General features: G+C 46.7%; 1 protein-coding gene across 1 annotated transcript in view; it reads left to right on the top strand.

The window, feature by feature from the left end:
* Positions 1 to 1,855: 1,855 nt before the first annotated feature.
* Positions 1,856 to 17,835, top strand: part of LOC120928383 (brother of CDO-like) — a 34,133-nt gene continuing 18,153 nt past the window's right edge. Inside the window, exon 1 of the mRNA XM_040339482.1 lies at positions 1,856 to 1,964. Coding sequence (XP_040195416.1) covers positions 1,856 to 1,964 — 109 coding nt within the window. The remainder of the gene's footprint in view (positions 1,965 to 17,835) is intronic.

Genomic DNA, 17,835 nt, shown 5'->3' with positions numbered 1-17,835 from the left:
GGAAGCGCCACCTAGCGGTAAAAAAAAAATGCAGTTAAGTCCCGACGGCGTAAGAGACTTACGCCTGTCGGATATAATGGATATCTATGCGTAACTGATCTAAGAATCAGGCGCATAGATACGACGGGTCGGATTCGGACTTACGACGGCTTACATGGCGCTACGCTGTCGTAAGTCCTCTGAGAATCCGGGCCATGATCTTTAATGGCATCCCAGTCTTAGTGCTTGGGTTCAATACTGAATTGGCCCAATCTTCAGTGTCAACTCTTCTGGGAAGGCTGTCCACCAGGTTTAGGAGTGTGTCTATGGGAATGTTTGACCATTCTTTCAGAAGAGCATTTACTGTATGAGGTCTTACACTTATGTTGGATGAGAAGGCCTAGCTTGCTGTCTACACTAAAATTCATCCCAAAGGTGTTATATCGGGTTGAGGTCATAACTCTGTGCAGGCCAGTAAAGTTCCTCCACCCCAAACTCGCTTATTCATGTTTTTATGAACCTTGCTTTGTGCACTGGTCCAATTTATTTGGTGGAGGGGGGATTATGGTTTGGAGTTGTTTTTCAGGGGTTGGGCTTGGCCCCTTAGTTCCAGTGAAGGTAACTCTTAAGGCATCGGCATACCAAGACATTTTGGACAAATTCATGCTCCCAACTTTGTGGGAATAGTTTGGGGATGGACCCTTCCTGTTCCAACATGACTGCTCCTAACTGCTCTTTATGGACCTTGATTTGTGCACTGGTGCACAGTCATGTTGGAACAGGAAGGGGCCACCCCCTCATCTAAAGAGTAAAGATGGGAGATATGGTTCTTCAATAGAGTAAAGATGAGAGGCATAGATCTTGAAGACAGTGAAGATGGGAGGCATAGGTTTTCAAAAGAATGAAGCTAGGAGGCATGGGGGAAGACAGGATAGTGGCTTCATAGTGGCCAGCTGGCATAATTATTGCACCAGGTGGGGACAAGGCAATGACACAACCAGAAATGTGTAGAATGCAGAGGCCTTCAAGAGAGCACAGATGGGAGGCGTGCATCTTCAACAGTGAAGATGGTAGACATAGGTCCTTAAGAGAGAAAAGTAAGGAGGTGAAGCTGGGAGGTATAGGTATTTCATGAGAGTACTGTACATGGAAGGCATAAGGCTTTTGGATAGTGAAGATGTGAGACATGGGTCTTCAAGAGAGTGAAGATGGGAGGCTTATGTTTTCAAGAAAGTGAAGATAGGAGGCATCTGGTAAGGCAAAATAGTAGCTTCATAGTGGTCAGCTGGATTAAGCATTGCACCAGGTGGGGACAAGGCAATGACACAACCAGAAATGTGTTGAATGCATGGGCCTTCAAGAGAGTGAAGATGAGAGGTGTAGGTCTTCAACAGAGTGAAGACGGTACACATAGGTCTTCAAGAGAGTAAGTAAGGAGACATAGGTCTTCAAGAGAGTGAAGATGGGAGGCATAGGTTTTTATGAGAGTAAACGGAAGGCATAAGTCTTTAGGATAGTGAAGATGGGAGACATGGGTCTTCAAGAGAGTGAAAATGGGAGGCTTAGGTTTTCAAGAGAGTGAAGATGGGAGGCACAGGTCTTAAAGAGAATGAAGTTGAGGACACAACAATTGCACAACCAAAAATGTGTCAAATACATGGGCCTTCAAGAGAGCAAAGATGGGAGGGGTTAGTCTTCATCAGAGTAAAGATGGTAGACATAGGTCTTCAAGAGAGTGAACACGGAGGCATAGGTTTTTATGAGAGTAAATGGAAGACAATGGTCTTCAGGATAGTGAAGATGGGAGACATGGGTCTTCAAGAGAGTGAAGATGAGAGGCACAGGTCTTCAAGAGAATGAAGGTGGGCAAAAGGCAATGACAGGACCAGAAATGTGTAGAATGCAGAGGCCTTCAAGAGAGCACAGATGGAAGGCATACGTTAAACAGAATGAAGATGGTAGACATAGGTCCTTAAGAGAGAAAAGTAAGAAGGTGTAGGTCTTCAAGAAAGTCAAGATGGGAGGTATAGGTTTTCATGAAAGTAAATGGAAGGCATAGGTCTTTAGGATAGTGAAGATCGGAGGCATGGGTCTTGAAGAGAGTGAAGATGGGAGACATGGGTATTCAAGAGAGTGAAGATGGGAGGCTTATGTTTTCAAGAAAGTGAAGATGGGAGGCACAGGTTATTAAAGAGAATGAAGGTGGGGGAGTGGGGGAGGGGGGGTTCAGGATAGTGGCCAGCTGGCAGAACCATGGCACCTAGTGGGCTGAAATAAGAAGTTTGTTGAATTCATGGATCTTCAAAACATTAAAGATGGGAGGAACAGGTTTTCAAAACAGTGAAGATGGGAGGCATGGGTTGCAGGGGGGGCAGGATAGGTAGGTTTTACAACTCATATCTTTTTGAATAGATTACTAACATTTCCTGAGTGTAAAGAAACTATGGGCCAGATTCACAGAAGAAATACGCCGGAGTATCTACTGATACTCCGGCGTATTTTCAAATTTGCCGCGTCGTATCTTTAGTTTGAATCCTCAAACCAAGATACGACGGCTTTTGGCTTCGATCCGACAGGCGTACGGCTTCGTACGCCTTCGGATGGTAGGTGTAATACTTCGGCGCCCGCTGGGTGGAGTTTGCGTTGTTTTCCGCGTCGGGTATGCTAATTAGCTTTTTACGGTGATTCACAAAGGTACGCGCGGCCGTCGCATTCTCTTACGTCGTCGCTAGTCGGCTTTTCCCGGCGTATAGTTAAAGCTGCTATTTCTTGGCCTATCTTTAGACTTGCCATGTTAAAGTATGGCCGTCGTTCCCGCGTCAAATTTAGATTTTTTTTTTGCGTAAGTCGTCCGTGAATAGGAAAGGACGTAACTCACGTCGACGTTCAAAAAATTACGTCGGTGCAACGTCATTTCGCGCAAAGCACAACGGGAAATTTCAAAACGGAGCATGCGCAGTACGTTCGGCGCGGGAACGCGCCTAATTTAAATGATAAACGCCCCATTTGAATTGGGCGGGCTTCGGCCGGAGGGATTTACGATACGCCGCCGCAACTTCTACCTGAATCTGGCCCTATACTTCATCGGCACAAGAACAAACAAGCTCTAATAATTGTATTTATAGAAGTAATAAACGCAAAGGTTACAAGGGGAAAAATACAAAAAGCAAATACAAATTATTCATCTGAAAACAAATAACGTGGCAGCGTGCCCAAATCAAACTCATTTTGCAAAAATATAAACCGTCACCACTGGTTGTCCAACAGCGTGGAGTGTGGAGTTACCTTCTGTCACACGTTGAAGCCGCCTTTGTCTTGTAAGGGCGAGGGGACACTGGTTCACAGTCCTGTCAATGGAACTCGTTAAACATTGTGAATCATTCATTAAAGGCACTTAGCCATAGAGAAATAATTGTTCCTCCAGCTGCGATTCTCAATCTGGGTTTGAATACAGATGGGTTACGTAAACTTATCTTGTTTATCTCACCAGGCTATGAGTGGTAAAGTGTAATCAGGGCATTTTCTTCTATTGTAAGAACTGTAACAATATGGTCCACCAAGCTGTGTTATATGTACGGGATTTAGGCGTTAAACTGACTACGTTATGTCAGATTGCCTCACTAAGCTGTAGCAGTCTGGATATTGTGGAATTAGAAATGCCAGTGTGCCCTTTAAATTGATCTGATCCAAATCACAAAAATTCAGTTTTGAATGTTAAAATATTAATGTAATTTCTTGCAGTTTTTAATCTTTATAAATCTGCAGATTTCTTTAACCCTGTGAGTCCCAGGAACCCTGAGGCTTGGTACACACGATAGGATTGATCCGCGGATACGGTCCGCCGGACCGTATCCGCGGATAAATCCTCTGCGGATTTTAATCCGATGGAGTGTACACACCATCGGATCGAAATCTGCGCCGAATTCCCATCGCGGTGACGTGTCGCGCCGTCGCCACGCTGATGACGCGGTGACGTGCGCGACGCTGTCATATAAGGATATCCACGCATGCGTCGAATCATTACGACGCATGCGAGGGATGGGTTCGGACGGATCGATCCGGTGAGTCTGTACAGACCACCGGATCGATCCGCTGGAGCCGATTCCAGCGGATAGATTTGTAAGCATGTCTACAAATTTTTATCTGCTGGAAATCGGAAATATCCGCGGATAAATATCCGCTGGAACGTACACACCAGGGGATCTATGCGCTGAAACCGATCCGCTGAGATTTTTCAGCGGATGGATCTTCTCGTGTGTACGGGGCCTTAAAGGATGGCACAGGGACAGCAGCTATTTGTCCCGGTCGGTTTAAAAATGGCACCTGTAATCAGCTATTTTCTGGGGCCCCACAGGAGGTGCTGCTAAGAACATTTGGCTGTCAAGGACAGCTGGGGTCCAACAGAAAGCCCAGGAGCTGTAATAAGCAGGGGCCAGATTCACAAAGGACTTACGACGGCGTATCTCCACGTACGCCGTCGTAAATCCGAATGTGCGCCGTCATATCTTTGCGACTGATTCATAGAATCAGATACGCCTCACTGTTGCCAAGATACGAGCGGCGTAAGTATCCTACGCCGTCGTATCTTGGGGTGCATATTTACTCTGGCCGCTAGGGGCGCTACCGTATATTTCCGCGTTGAATATGCAAATGAGGTAGATACGCCGATTCAGAAACGTACTTGCGCCCGTCTGAAGTCGTACGTGAATGGTGATGGGCGTAGGTTACGTTCACGTCGACTAAGCATTGAGCCGGCGTAACTTAGGGAAAAAATTTGGCGTGATACTGAGCATGCGCGCATGCGCCGTTCGTTAGGCGCGTCATTTACGTGGGGTCACGATTAATTTCCATACAACACGCCCCCTACCAGCCTACTTTGAATTAAGCGGGCTTACGCCGGCCCATTTATGCTACGCCGCCGAAAATTAGGGCCCAAGTTCTTTGTGAATACGGTACTCGCCTCTCTATGTTACGGCGGCGTAGCGTATATGAGATACGATACGCCAGCAGAAACTTAGGCCATTCTTTCTGAATCCGGGCCCAGGTCTTTTAATTTTGCACACCGTTCTATACTATTGGTCTCCAAACTGCAGCCCACGGACCAGATGTGGCCATTTGCTTACCTTTATCTGACCCATGGGACACTATTTCTCCCACTGACACCAATGATTGAGAATAAACTCTTCCTCTGACACCAATGATGGGACATTATTCCTTCCATTGACAACAAAGATGGAGCACTATTTCTCCTACTGACACCAGCGATGGGTAACTATACTGTCCACCGACACCAAAGATTGGGCACTATTCCTTCCTCTGACACCATTGATGGAGCACTATTCCTTTCCTTGACACCAATGATGGGGCACTGTTCTTTCCTCTGACAACAACAATGGTGTATTATCTCCTTAACCGGTTAAAGACTGGCTCACGCACATATACGTTGGCAGAAGGGCATGGCTGGGCAAAGTAACGTATATTTACATATCTAAAATTTGCGCCGTGCGGGTGTGCGCGTGCCCCTGCCACAAGCTCTGTGACCGTGCCCGCAGGACCCACGGACTTGATGTCCGCCAGTGTCCTGGATCAGGTCACAGAGCTGCAGAACGGGGAGAGGCCTGTGTAATCAAACATCTCCCCATTCTGCCTAGTGACACTGATCTATGCTCACTCCCATCGGGAGCAGTGATCACTGTCGTGTCACTTGTTTTTTATTGTGTCTGCGACATTATGGCGGACACATCGGACACTGATCTATGCTTACTCTCATTGGGAGCAGTGATCACTTTCACTTGTAGCCACGCCCCCTGACAGTTAGAATCACACCCTAGCACATACTTAACCCCTTTCTAGCCCCCCAGTGGTTAAGCCCTTCACTGCCAGTCACATTTATACAGTAATCAGTGCATTTTTATAGCACTGATTACTGTATAAATGTGAATGCTCTCAAAATAACGTCAAAATAGGGGAACATTTTATGGCATTTTTCTTAATATTTTTTTATTAGTAATGGCGGCAATCTGCGATTTTTATTGTGACTGCGACATTATGGCGGAAACATCGGACACTGATCTATGCTCACTCTCATCGGGAGCAGTGATCACATTTTATTTTGACGTTATTTTGAGAGCATTCACATTTATACAGCAAGCAGTGCTATAGAAATGCACTGATTACTGTGTAAATGTGACTGGCAGTGAAGGGGTTAACCACTAGGGGGCTAGGAAGGGGTTAACTATGTCCTAGGGAGTGATTCTAACTGTCAGGGGGCGTGGCTACAGGTGACACGACAGTGATCATTGCTCCCAATGAGAGTAAGCATGGATCAGTGTCTGATGTGTCCGCCATAATGTCGCAGACACATTAAAAAACGCAGATTGCCGCCATAATTAATAAAAAAACAATTAAGAAAAATGCCATAAAATGTTCCTCTATTTTGTAGACGCTAAAACTTTTGCGCAGACCAATCAATAACCGCTTATTGCGATTTTTTTTACCAAAAATATGTAGAATAATACGTATCGGCCTAAACGGTGGAAAAAATTGTTTATATATATATATATATATATATATACAGTAGGTGAAGCCGATTTTGTGTCAATCTCGCTCTCTTTCTCAGCGAGATTGAGCACCTACGAGCCCCATCGCGGGAGCCAGCGCCGAGCTGGCTTGCCGCGATGGAGACAGAGCCGTCATAGAAGCGACGGGAGATCCGACTTGGATTCCCGCCAATTCTACACGTGTGCGGCGTTTGTTATGAATCCTGAGGGGGAAGTCCCCGCCGGATTTTAAATAAAAATCCGGCATGGGTCCCCCCCCTCAGGAGCATACCGGGCCCTTAGGTCTGTTATGGGTTGTAAGGAGAGCCCCCCTACGCCGAAAAAAACGGCGTAGGGGGTCCCCCTACAATCCATACCAGACCCGTATCCAAAGCACGCTACCCGGCCAGCCAGGAAGGGAGTGGGGACGAGCGAGCGCCCCCCCCCCTCCTGAGCCGTACCAGGCTGCATGCCCTCAACATGGGGGGGTTGGGTGCTCTGGGGCAGGGGGGCGCACTGCGGCCCCCCCACCTCAGAGCACCCTGTCCCCATGTTGATGAGGACAGGGCCCCTTCCCGACAACCCTGGCCGTTGGTTGTCGGGGTATGCGGGCGGGAGGCTTATCGGAATCTGGGAGCCCCCTTTAATAAGGGGGCCCCCAGATACCGGCCCCCCACCCTAAGTGAATGAGTATGGGGTACATCGTACCCCTACCCATTCACCTGCAAGAAAAGTGGTAAAAACACAAATAAACCACACAGTGTATTAAAATATTTTATTTTTCTGCTCCGGAGGCCGCCCCCTGTCTTCTTTATTAGCTCTTTTACCAGGGGGGGCTTCTTCTTTGACGTCTTCGGGTGGGTGGGGGCCGCCGTCTGGTTCTCTTCCACCGCCGGGGGGGGTGGCTTTTAAAAAAGCCCCCACCCCCCCGGCGGGTTTCCTCCGGCGTCTTCGGCGGGGCTCTTCTTCTTCCGCTATCCCGACGGGTCTTCTCAACTCTCCGGGGTTCTCCTTCTGTCTTCGCCGCTCTCCGTTGTTGACTCGTCGCACCCCGGTTCTTCGTCTCGCAGTCCGGTCCCTTCTTCCGTGCTGTACGTCTTCTTCTGTGCTGTGAGTTCTTCTTCCGCGCTGTGACGTCATGTTCTTCACTTCTCTTCTTCTCCCCATGTTGACTCGCCGGTCCTCCTCGCTGAAATGACGGATGCGCGCCTTGCATCGGACCTATATAGGCCTCGCAGTCCCATCATGCTCTGTACCTACCCATGTGATACCTACCCACGTGGGTAGGTATCACATGGGTAGGTACCAGAGCATGATGGGATTGTGAGGCCTATATAGGTCCGATGCAAGGCGCGCATCCGTCATTTCAGCGAGGAGGACCGGCGAGTCAACATGGGGAGAAGAAGAGAAGTGAAGAACATGACGTCACAGCGCGGAAGAAGAACTCACAGCACAGAAGAAGACGTACAGCACGGAAGAAGGGACCGGACTGCGAGACGAAGAACCGGGGTGCGACGAGTCAACAGCGGAGAGCGGCGAGACCCCCCGGATAGCGGAGAAGACCCGTCGGGATAGCGGAAGAAGAAGAGCCCCGCCGAAGACGCCGGAGTTAACCCGCCGGGGGGGTGGGGGCTTTTTTAAAAGCCACCCCCCCCGGCGGTGGAAGAGAACCAGACGGCGGCCCCCACCCACCCGAAGACGTCAAAGAAGAAGCCCCCCCTGGTAAAAGAGCTAATAAAGAAGACAGGGGGCGGCCTCCGGAGCAGAAAAATAAAATATTTTAATACACTGTGTGGTTTATTTGTGTTTTTACCACTTTTCTTGCAGGTGAATGGGTAGGGGTACGATGTACCCCATACTCATTCACTTAGGGTGGGGAGGCCGGTATCTGGGGGCCCCCTTATTAAAGGGGGCTCCCAGATTCCGATAAGCCTCCCGCCCGCATACCCCGACAACCAACGGCCAGGGTTGTCGGGAAGGGGCCCTGTCCTCATCAACATGGGGACAGGGTGCTCTGAGGTGGGGGGGCCGCAGTGCGCCCCCCTGCCCCAGAGAACCCAACCCCCCCATGTTGAGGGCATGCAGCCTGGTACGGCTCAGGAGGGGGGGGGGCGCTCGCTCGTCCCCACTCCCTTCCTGGCTGGCCGGGTAGCGTGCTTTGGATACGGGTCTGGTATGGATTGTAGGGGGACCCCCTACGCCGTTTTTTTCGGCGTAGGGGGGCTCTCCTTACAACCCATAACAGACCTAAGGGTCCGGTATGCTCCTGAGGGGGGGACCCATGCCGGATTTTTATTTAAAATCCGGCGGGGACTTCCCCCTCAGGATTCATAACACGCCGCACACGTGTAGAATTGGCGGGAATCCAAGTCGGATCTCCCGTCGCTTCTATGACGCGCTTGCTGGGATGTGCTGTCACTATTCCAGTGAGTGTGAGATGCCGGCGAGATCTCGGCACCCTGTCGCCGAGAATCAGCGCGACGCTGTCGTGCTAAAAGCACAATATCACAAACACCTACTGTATATATATATATATAATTTTTTGGGGGGAGGGTATTTATTATAGCAAAAAGTAAAAAAATATTGGGCCAGATTCAGGTACATTTGCGGCAGCGTAACGTATCGTCTTTACGTTACACCGCCGCAAGTTTTCAGCGCAAGTGCTTGATTCACCAAGCACTTGCGTGTAAACTTACGGCAGCGTAACGTAAAGCCGTTCGGCGCAAGCCCGCCTAATTCAAATGGGGCGTGTACCATTTAAATTAGGCGCGCTCCCGCGCCGAATGTTCTGCGCATGCTCCGTTTGGAAACTTCCCGCCGTGCTTTGCGCAAAATTACGGCGCCTGACGTGTTTTTTGAACGGCGACGTGCGTAACGTATTCCCGGACGTCATAGGAAAAAAAAAATTTAATTTGACGTGGGAACGACGGCCATACTTTAACATGGCTGGTCTAAAGTTAAGCCATGAAAAAGCAGGCTTAACTTTGCGACGGGAAAAAACAACTTGCGACAAAGTAACGCACGCGAGTACCTTCGTGGATCGCGTAAAAGCTCATTTGCATAGCCGACGCTGGAAAGCAAAACGAACTCCACCCAGCGGCGGCCGAAGTATTGCAGCCTAAGATCCGAAGGCGTACGAAGCCGTAAGCCTGTCGGATCTTAGCCAAATGCCGTCGTATCTTGTTTGTGAATCACAAATTAAGATACGACGCGGCATATTTGAAAATACGCCGGAGTATCAGTAGATACTCCGGCGTATTTCTTCTGTGAATCTGGCCCATTGTTTTTTTTTTTCAAAATTGACGCTCTATTTTTGTTTATAGCGCAAAAAAAAAATAAACACAGGAGGTAATCAAATACCACCAGAAGAAATCTCTATTTGTGGGAAAAAAAGGATGTCAATTTTGTTTCTAAGCCACGTCGCACGACCGCGCAAGTGTTAGTTAAAGCGGCACAGTGCCAAATCGCAAAAAGCGGCCCAGTCCTTTGGTAGCCAAATTGTCCGGGGCTAAAGTGGTTAATTAGCGCACGTTTAGGAGATACGGTATTCATTTTATCCACAGGTAAACTTTATTTTAAGCTTTAGCCAAATTAAATTTGACTAAAAACTAAAACAATTAAGATTACTAAAGAACGACTAAAACAAAAACAACTCAGATGACCAAAATACTACTAAAATATAATTTTAGTAAAAAAAAAGACAATGACTAAAACTAAATCGAAATTGGATATCAAAATTAACACTGCCTGTAGGTAAAAGTTTCATAATGGACTTTACTATCACTTTGAGGCTGGAATAAGCTGGAAAAGTTCAAGGTGTTATGAATGATGTCTGTTTTTAATTTCAAGTCCAATTTGAAAGATACTTTATTTAATTTTTAAATATATATTATTAAATTGGTTATTGATAATCAGATGATGATGATGATGATGATGATGATGATGATGATTATCGTCATAATTTTTACAATAATTTTTTTACAATTTAAATTAGAAGAATTTACATTGTCTTTTTTAATCATATAATAAGTATTGGATGTTTACATGGCTGGTATTAATTAATTCCTAAATTATTTATCAATTAATAAAAATATACATTATGTTTTACATTTTGTTCCAATATAATCAAACATCGAATTAGGCAAAATGTAATTGTTAAATGATGTACCCTTTCTAGTTAATACTGTTTCTCTTTCCAAAAATGTAGTTATAATTGAAAATTGAGTTAATTGAAAACTTCTCATCTCCAAAAAAAAAATTCCCATTAGACTTCTAAAAGGAATTATGGGCCAGATTCAGGAATAATTACGGCGGCGTAACGTATCCCCTTTACGTTACGCCGCCGCAAGTTTTCGGCGTAAGTGCTTGATTCACAAAGCACTTGCCTGTAAACTTGCGGCGGCGTAGCGTAAAGCCGTCCGGCGCAAGCCCGCCTAATTCAAATGGGGCGTGTACCATTTAAATTAGGCGCGTTCCCGCGCCGAACGTTCTGCGCATGCTCCGCTAGGAAATTTCCCGCCGTGCTTTGCGCAAAATTACGGCGCCCCGACGTGTTTTTTGAACGGCGATGTGCATAACGTACTTTCGTATTCCCGGACGTCTTACGCAAAAATAAAAAAAAATTGAAATTCGACGCGGGAACGACGGCCATACTTTAACATGGCTGTTCTAAATCTAAGCCATGAAATAGCAGGCTTAAGATTGCGACGGGAAAAACCGACTAGCGACGACGTAAGAGAATGCGACGAGCGTGGGTACCTTCGTGGATCGCCGTAAACAGCTAATTTGCATACCCAACTCTGGAAAACGACGCAAACTCCACCCAGCGGCCGCCGGAGAATTACACCTACGATCCGAAGGCGTACAAAGCCGGATCTTAGCCAAAAGCCGTCGTATCTTTGTTTGTGAATTCCAAATAAAGATATGACGCGGCAAATTTGAAAGTACGCCGGAGTATCAGCAGATACTCCGGCATACTTCTTCTGTGAATCTGGCCCAATATTTGCCTAACATTCAACAGAATTTGGGTGAATAAAAAGCAAACAAAAAAAAAAAATGCAAAGAAAAAAAACAGTGAGCACGTTTGTGTGGACACTTCTCTTTTTCATTTCATCAAAGCTTAGCAAATCTGTACCAAGAAAACAAATACAAAATAATAGGAGCTTCCTATATTTCCATATTTCATTCTATGTTGGCGGTGGTTTCAGGCAGCTTAAAGTGGAGGTTCACCTTTTCCAACGACCTGAAATGTTGGACTAACGACCTATACCCTCAACCCCCCCCCCCCTCACAGTCCCTGCTGTATTTACCTCCGTGGGTGATGAGCTGTCAGTGTAAAGGGCCCCTTCCTCAGTGCCTAGGGCTATGGTGCATTGCAGTGCCATTCATTTGAATGCCACCCATTACACATTAGACAGACTTACCTAGAAACAAAGCCCTCCAGCCGCATGATGTCACTGCTGTAGGTGCTTGCATCTTCACCTGGTCTTCCTTCTGGGTCCGCAGGCCGTCTTCAGCCGTCTGAATGGCCAAGCCACGACGATGTCACTCCCATGGAGTCATGGCCTCGGCACAGAGTTCTCAATAGATGGCACTGTCCATTTAGAGCCCAGTACGCATGGTGGAGAATGTGGGCAACGATCCCGCTTGCTGGCCGCTTTTAACCACTGACCCACTGGGCACTTAAACCCCCTTCCTAACCAGACCAATAGTCTGCACGTGCACACGACCCTGTCCAAAGCTCCGTGATCGCGGCCGCGGGACCCCCGGACCCGATTGCCGCTGGAGTCCCGCGTTCGGTCCCCGGAGCTGAAGAACGGGGAGAGCTGAGTGTAAACACAGCTTCCCTGTTCTTCACTGTGGCGCCGTCATTGATCGCGTGTTCCCTGATATGGGGAAACGCAATCAATGACGTCACACCCCCCTACAGTTAGAAACACAGATGAGGTCACACTTAAGCCCATCAGCGCCCCCTTGTGGTTAACTCCCAAACTGTAATTGTCGTTTTCTCAGTAAACAATGCCTTTTTTAATGCATTTTTTGCTGTGAAAATTACAATGGTTCCAAAAATGTGTCAAAAATGTGTCAAAATTGTCCGAAGCGTCCGCCATAATGTCACAGTCACAAAAAAAAAATGGCTGATCGCTGCCATTAGTAGTAAAAAAATAATAATGAATAAAAATGCAATAAAACCATATCCTATTTTGTAAACGCTATAAATTTGGCGCAAACCATTTGATAAACGCTTATTGTGATTTTTTTTACAAAAATAGGTAGAAGAATATGTATCGGCCTAAACTGAGGAAAAAAAAAATTTTTTATATATATTTTTGGGGGATATTTATTATAGCAAAAAGTAAAAAATATTGATTTTTTTTTAAAATTGTCGCTCTATTTTTGTTTATAGCGCAAAAAATAAAAACCGCAGAGGTAATAAAATACCACCAAAAGAAATCTCTATTTGTGGGAAAAAAAGGACGCCAATTTTGTTTGGGAGTCACGTCGTACGACCGCGCAATTGTCAGTTAAAGTGACGCAGTGCCGAATCGAAAAAATTGGCCAGGTCCTTTACCTGCCTAAAGGTCTGGGTCTTAAGTGGTTAAAATTATGTTGTTAAGCGGCAGTGTAGCTTTAAAAATAAGCTAAGCGCTGTCTTACCGATCGTATATATGTTGACTAAATGGAAATAATTTACATTTCCTTCAAAGTCTAAAACTTGACTACCGGGACCCAATGTGCCAATCATACACAAGGTATTAAAAATGCACCCAAAGAACAATTAACACCTCGGTGTCAGGTCGGGAAATGTGAAGAAATATATAACGGAGTGTCTGGAGGACCATTAGGTGGATAAATGACTCAAGCTCCTGCTCCTCTGTCATGTAATGAAACAACTGGGTACACTAGTTATGATGAAGCACCAATATTACACTGAGTTAAGACAACAAGAAAGAAAAGCTACACCTCCAGATTCCATCAATCCTTGGAAATATTAACATTTAACAAAGTGCAAAAGAGAAGGTGCCGGAAAAGCTGTTAATAAGTGTTAATTGACTTTATGCCTATTATGATGCTGTTGGAGGATAATTTAAGACTGGATTGTTTGCAAGACTCTTGGGGCCAGATTCAGATACAAGATACGACGGCGTATCTCCTGATATGCCGTCGTATATCTGAGTGTGCACGGTCGTATCTATGCGCCTGATTCAGAGAATCAGTTACGCATAGATATCCCTAAGATCCGACCGGTGTAAGTGTCTTACACCGTCGTATCTTAGGCCTCGTACACACGACGGGACCTGTCTGATGAAAACGGTCCGCGGACCGTTTTCATCGGACATGTCCGCTGGGATCATTTGGTCTGATGGCTGTACACACCATCAGACCAAATTTCCCGCGGACAGGATACGCGGTGACGTGGCCGCGCCGTGGCCGCGCCGATGACGCGGCGACGTGCGCGACCCTGGAAGGTCAATGCTTTCACGCATGCGTCGAATCACTTCGACGCATGCGAGGGCTTTCGGCCAACCGGACATGTCCGGTGAGTCATACAGACGACCGAACATGTCCGACGGACAGGCTTCCAGCGGACATGTTTTTTAGCATGCTAAGAAACATTTGTCCGCTGGAAACCTGTCCGCTCGGCCGGGAATCCGGTCCGGTCGGCTGTACAGACAACCGAACATGTCCGCCGAAACTGGTCCACGGACCAGTTTCAGCAAACATGTTCGGTCGTGTGTACGAGGCCTTTGGCTGCATTTTCAGGCTGGCCGCTAGGTGGCGCTTCCGTATGTTTACGCAATGAAAATATGCTAATTAGGTAGATACGGCGATTCAAAAACATACGTTGGGCCGGCGCAATTTTTTACGTCTTTACGTTAGGCTTTTTTCGGCGTATAGTTACCCCTGCTATATGAGGCGTAGCTAATGTTAAGTATGGCCGTCGTTCCCGCGCCGAGTTTTGAAATTTTACGTCGTTTGCGTAAGTCGTTCGCGAATAGGGCTGTACGTCATTTACGTACATGTCGAATCCAATACGTCCTTGCGGCGTACTTTAGAGCAATGCACACTGGGATATTTTACGGACGGCGCATGCGCCGTTTAAAAAAAAAACGTCAAAAGCGCAGGGTCAAGTAAAATTTAAATAAGACACGCCCCCAACATACCCATTTGATTTAGGCGGGCTTACGCCGCCACACATACGTTCACATACGTTACGCCGCCATAACTAACTTCTTTCTGAATACAGAACTTGCGCCAAAAGTTACAGCGGCGTAACGTATCTCCGATACGTTACGCCGGCAGATAGATACACAAATCTATCTGAATCTGGCCCTTGGAGTTTTTAAAATATTTTTTTTCTATATATGTCTCAGGGATTGCTGTATGATACAACCTGGCTTTTTCTTATGTGAATTGGAACTGTTGACCGTAGATAAAGCAATAGTATTTCTCAGCCTCATGGCTTTGTAGTGATCTGGGAGCTGAGTTGGACTTAGAAAGCCTTTCGTTCAGCCACAGTGTGATGTCCACCTTCTGGCAGGTTTCCAAATGTTATAGGAGCTTTCTAAATTTTACAGCATATTAGATTATCTGTATTAAAATAGATGTAAATCTAATATTTTTTTAAACAGTTGTAAACCTCTGAAATGAAAAATGAACAAAGCCTATCTGTTAGGGACATGGCCATCACAGGACTGGCAATGTTGCCCATATCCAACATGGACGCCTTCAGAAAACCCATGCGCGCTTGTGCATGTGCAATGCGAACACGTGTGCAAAGTGGCGTGACAGATGCTGGAGCCAACTGCCCTATTTAGACCTGATACTGAAGACAGGATGTTGCTGGATTATCTTCAGTTCCCCAGTGTTCCCTGTGCTTCTGTTTCCTTGATCTGTGGACTTTCTGTTACCGACCAAGCTTGCCTTGACCCTGCTCGCTGATAACCCGGTTTGACCCCGGTCTCACATATGGACCTTTCTTGAATGAATGAATGAATGAAAAATTTATATAGCGTGGCACATGCGAACTGAATCGCTTCTGGGCGCTAGTTGTTAGTGTCTCATGCTTTTCAGAAAAGCAGGGTTTTGATCTGCCTTCTGAAAGACAGGTGGTTTTGCTCCAACCGAATGCTGGTTGGCAAAGCATTCCAAAGCCTGGGGCCCTGGAAAGCAAACCTTCTTTCTCCTTTGGACTTGTATTTGGTTTTAGGAACCTTGACCAGATTTTGGTCGGTGGATCGCAGAATGCGGTTGCAATTGTGCGTTTTGATCTTGTCGCAAAGATATCGAGGAGCCTTCCCATGGATGCACTTATGTGTCAGGCAGAGTGCTTTGAATGCAATTCTGTCTTTCACTGGCAACCAGTGAAGGGATCTCAGCGAAGGTGAGATTGATTCCCAAGATTTTTTCCCAGTCACAAGTCTAGCGGCCGTATTCTGTACGACTTGAAGACGAGCGATTTGGTACTTGGGGAGCCCGAGGTAAAGGGCATTTGCATAGTCCAGTCTGGAATTCACGATTGTTCCCACCACGACTGCTATGTCTTCTTTGGGAATAAATGGAATAAGTCTGCGTAGAAGGCGCATCAAATGGTGCGTCCCGCTGACTACTGACCCTATTTGTGCGTCCATTGTCATGAAGGTGTCAAACGTGACTCCTAGACTTTTGACTTTGGAGCTAGGGGAGATGGTCTGACCCAGGATGGGCGAAGGTGTCCAGTTAGTTGTCGGTTGTCTCTTCCGACTGGCATTGAACATAAAGAGTTCTGTTTTAGCGCTATTGAGTTTGAGATAACTCTTAGTCATCCAGTTTTCTATTGAAGAGAGACATTTCTCTAATCTGAGATGATGATCCTTTTTTTGGCAGATGCGAAAGTACAACTGCGTGTCGTCTGCATACGAGTGATAGAGTAGTTCTTGGCTACTGATAATATCAAAGAGAGGACGAAGATAGATATTAAACAGCACCGGTGATAGGGGGGATCCTTGGGGGACCCCACATGGCACCGCGCGTTTTTCTGACGTGAAAGATCCCAGTTTCACTGTTTGTGAACGGTTTCCGAGAAAAGAGGAGAACCATGGTAAGGCATCTTCTGAGACTCCGGCGACTTCTGTTAGTCGTCTCAGTAGCAATTTATGGTCTACTGTGTCAAAGGCTGCGCTTAGGTCCAGCAGAACCAGGAGACACGATTCTCCTTCGTCTGCGGCCTCGAGCGCATCATCCCATATTTTCAGTAAGGCCGTTTCTGTCCCGTGTCCGGGACGGAACCCGGATTGAAATGGATCGAGTAGGTTGTGGGTATCCAGATGCTGTTGCAGCTGATTTACCACCACTTTCTCCATTATCTTGGACAGAGCATTTAGACCTGTTATGGGACGGCGGTGAGTTGGGTCCATAGGATCCAAATTAGGTTTTTTCAAGATCGGCAGGATTGTGCCCTCTTTCAGCAGGGAAGGCACTATGCCTTCCTTAAATGACTGATTTATAAGCTGTGTGATCGGAGGCGCCAGGATGTCGGCACATTCCTTCAGTAGCTTGGTGGGAATGATGTCATTGGGTGCTGTGCTGTTGCGCAGCGCACCAATGAATTTTTTTGTGGTATCAATGGAGATGGGTTCCAAAGTGAACTTAGTTGATTGTAGAGGCGTTCCGTCGGTGTTTTGATTGAAGAGGGGGCTGAGTGGAGTATTGTTTTGCCGAATACTTACCCGAATTTTTTCAATTTTGTTGATGAAGAAATCCGATAGTTCATTGCAGAACTCTTGGGTGTCTGAAGTGGGGACTTCAAGACATCCCGGATTCATGGTCTGGGTGACCATCCTGAAGAGTTCACGTGGGCGATTCATTGCGCTGTTAATCACCGTGGAAAAGTGAAGTTTCTTGGCTTTGAAAATTTCCTTGTGATATCGTGTAGTTACTGCTTTGTAGAAGTTGAGGCGGTCTTCTGAAGGACTTCTTATCCAGGCGGCTTCCGCCCTTCTGCGCTCTTGCTTCAATAGCGACAGCTGGTTATTGAACCAGCTGGACTTTTTTTCCCGGCTGCGGACTTTGCGCTTTGGTGCTGCTAAGTCGGCTGACTGTAGCAGAGCTGCATTTATGGCATCCAAAGTATCTGAGGCTGCTAGCTGAGGAGGAATAGCCCCAATTCGGTTTCCCAGGGTAGATCTGAAGAGTTCCGAGTGGAGCTTCCTCTGAGATCTAGCCCAGTGTATTGTCACCGGCTTGGGTACTTTCATGACTAGTGGAATTCTGGGAATTATGAAGCTAATTGCATGGTGGTCTGTCCATGGCAAAGGTTCAATACCCAGAATGTTTA

This window comes from Rana temporaria, chromosome 2 (assembly GCF_905171775.1).
Source record: "Rana temporaria chromosome 2, aRanTem1.1, whole genome shotgun sequence".
NCBI classification, from domain to species: Eukaryota; Metazoa; Chordata; class Amphibia; order Anura; family Ranidae; genus Rana; species Rana temporaria.
This window is presented reverse-complemented; position numbering and strand designations above follow the sequence as displayed.